Source organism: Crocuta crocuta, unplaced genomic scaffold, assembly GCF_008692635.1.
Source record: "Crocuta crocuta isolate KB4526 unplaced genomic scaffold, BGI_CrCroc_1.0 scaffold145, whole genome shotgun sequence".
In the NCBI taxonomy this organism is placed as follows: domain Eukaryota; kingdom Metazoa; phylum Chordata; class Mammalia; order Carnivora; family Hyaenidae; genus Crocuta; species Crocuta crocuta.
The window spans coordinates 3661220-3664210 of record NW_027530857.1 but is presented as its reverse complement, the minus strand read 5'-3'; the positions used below and the strand labels follow the sequence as shown (position 1 = coordinate 3664210).

The 2991-nt window shown below is 43.8% G+C and overlaps 2 protein-coding genes across 11 annotated transcripts in view; one reads left to right on the top strand and one right to left on the bottom strand.

Moving 5' to 3' along the window:
• Positions 1-2991, top strand: part of CDKAL1 (CDKAL1 threonylcarbamoyladenosine tRNA methylthiotransferase) — a 700075-nt gene that overhangs the window by 421284 nt on the left and 275800 nt on the right. The gene's annotated exons all lie outside the window — the stretch shown is intronic.
• The window catches only part of LOC144235957 (uncharacterized), a 24874-nt gene that overhangs the window by 8820 nt on the left and 13063 nt on the right, over positions 1-2991 (bottom strand). For all 4 annotated transcript variants that reach the window (XR_013336372.1, XM_077769574.1, XM_077769573.1 and 1 more), the window contains one exon: positions 648-784. Coding sequence is in view for 3 of the 4 variants with exons in the window: in XM_077769574.1 (XP_077625700.1) it covers positions 648-784 (137 nt within the window). In the remaining variant the exon portion in view is untranslated. The remainder of the gene's footprint in view (positions 1-647; positions 785-2991) is intronic.

Here is a 2991-nt window from a genome sequence, read left to right as displayed (position 1 = left end):
CCCCCCGACCTTATTCCTTTGGTTAACTTGGGCCCCACATTTATAACTAATTTATAATTTATAAACTAGTTGCATTTGTAAGTTCCTTGCACAAGAAAACACATTGTGATTCCAACCTAAAGCTGCAACTGACTTTTAGATATATAACCCAATGGGAAGGGGGGTGCTCCCTATGAAATGTCTCTTTTTTGCTTTGTATTTACTTCTACATTAACATGTTATTTTTCAGTTCCAAGATTTAAAGCAGGCCAGTGTGTGTTTGCTTACCTGCTTGAGTCAAACCGAACTATTACTAATTGAAAATTTGTCTTCCTATCAAACAGCACATACATTTTAAATCTCTTTCTATGGGGGCGCCTGGGTGGCTCAGTTGGCTAAGTGTCTGACTTGGGCTCACATTCGTGAGTTCGAGTCCACCCTGGGCTCTGTGCTGACAACTCGGGGCTTGGATCCTGCTTTGGATTCTGTGTCTCCCTCTCTCCCTCTCTCTCTGTCCCTCCCCGACACGTGCGCTCTGTCTCTCTCTCTCTTAAAAAAAAAAAAAAATAAGTATTAAAAAGAATTAAGTCTCTTTCTATGTACGTTCATGTGGTTTTAGCCCATATTTGTATTTCTGTGTTCGGTTGTAGACCTAGTAGTAGCCATACCTTGTTGGATCTGTTGGGACTCCAACGAGAGGAATGAAACGGTGATTCCCTGCTCTTGCAGACCCTCCATCTTGGAGGTCGATGACCGTGGTGCACGGTGGAGCCAGGAAAGCCCTTGGGTAACACCAGGAATGGTTCTGAGGAATCAGAGAGGAAGAGGGAATCTCTGGCACCAGAGAACCTCTAACAATAAGTTGAACCTTAAAAATAAGGGAAGAATTTTGAAACTGAAGAAACCAAAAGGTCCTTCACCAGCATGCTGAGTTCTTGCGAAAAGGAATAGAACTAAAAGCCGAACAAAAAAGATCTACTTCCTGTCTTCGGGGTACATTAGTCTATGACGTCACAGTCCTTTTAGTGGGAGAAATACAGACTTCAGTTAAGGGGCAAGTTTATTTTGTGTTCTGGTGCATCCCATTCTAAAACTGCCCACCAAGTCTGTAGCGTGAAGCCGAAGGTCATTACGAGTGGGAAGTCTTACTTTAAGAACCCAAGGGAACAACCAACCATGTTTATCCTGCTTGTTTGCTATTAACGTTTTACTCTGTAAACTGTCACACCGCAGCACTGCTCCGGTGGGAACCCCTTCCTCATTTGTTGTATGCAAATCAGTACAAGTGAACCCTCCTTCACTTACTAGTTACGGGAACCAGCTCACTGAAAAGCTGTTCTCAGGTTGCCATTAATCTGTCTGAAAACGCGTTACCATGAACTTAAGAAACTCTTGAAGGAAGAAAGAAGAATATTAGATAAATGTGTCTATTGAGTGCTTACGTATAAACACATACTGAATTATTTTATTGTGTTTTCCCAGGAGCCCTAGGAGGTGTGTATCGCCACTGTCTCTGTCTTACAGATAAGAAAGCCAAGGCACTGAGGAGAGTGAAATTTCATTTCCCAGATTATGTTATTTGTTAAGGTGTCACCATGTATCGCAGGCGGTTTGCTGAAAGTTAGCTAACGCAGGGTCCTACCCCTTTAGAAAACAAGCATTTTTCTTACGCTGTGAATCTAGATGTTGAGGCACAAGAAACCTGACCAGCAGAGAAGGAGAGCGGAAGGCCAGCACATATGCTGTGGGGTGCGTAACAGTAAGTGTTGCCTCACACAGCCTCCTATGCAGCGTGTATTGAAGAGCCTACTGGCTAAATACCCAGCCAAGAAACATGGCCATTTTGTGAACAGATAATATGTTAGGCACTCATTTTTCTGTTTAAGAAACTCTTCAACTCCAGTTCTAATGTATATATTTCTATGTATATGTATCTGTCCAGATAGATAGATACAAGACAAGGTATAATATACCTAATAATTTCTAGTAAAGTATGGATAAAACATATCAAGGAGTTATATCATTTGGCTATTTGAATTTCTTAATCCAAAAGGATTTTTTTAAACGACTAAGCTGCTATTAAGAAGGTGACCGATCCAAGTTCATTGATCTTTTCTTCCACATTCCTAAAAGCCCTCATGTTCGCAGTTGGTGGAAAGGAGGTGGACACAGAGGGCATGGTTGATGCATATGCATGACTGACCCCTGAATGGCTAGGAGGTGGCTGTACAGAATGAGCTGGTGCTCAGACTCCATGGGTCCTCAAAATACCACTGTAAGGACAAAGTAACAGATCGGAAAATGCGGTATTTCAAAAGATAAAAATCACTGGTCACATGCATGTTATCAAGGAGCAGCTCCTATCTCAACATTTTTACTTCTTGATCTCTTTGTACACACCCTCTCCCCCTGCACCCCTCACTGCTCTTCTAATTTCCTCCTCCTACCCCCCCCCCCCAGGATCCAGCTGATGAGTCAGTGGCATGGGGCGGTGGAGAAGGGCTACATCTGTCTCGTGTTCTTGTGCTTCCGTAAATGGTCACATCACCACAGCTTCCTCATGTCACTCTTCCTTTCCTGCCCACCTTTGTATCCTCTGAGGGATTTTATATTTTATTTTTATTTTTTATTTCTGAGAGAGAGAGAGAGAGAGCAGAGGAGGGTCAGAGACAGAGGGAGATACAGAATCCGAAACAGGCTCCAGGCTCTGAGCTGACCGTCAGCACAGAGCCTGACGCGGGGCTCGAACCCATGAACCGTGAGATCATGACCTAAGCGAAAGTCGGACGCTTAACCGACTAAGCCACCCAGGCGCCCATCTGAGGGATTTTAAAACATTCTCTGGGCTTCCTAATTTATCTCACTCCATTTTGCTCTACCTTTGTAAGATAGGACCCTCTTCCTTTTCCTCCCTTCTTCCACACTCTGCATCTGGATATCAGCCGGTGACCCGGGGCCACCTGGCTGGCTTCCTTGTGTGATGCTGTGTCTTTTGCATGGTAGATACTCAGA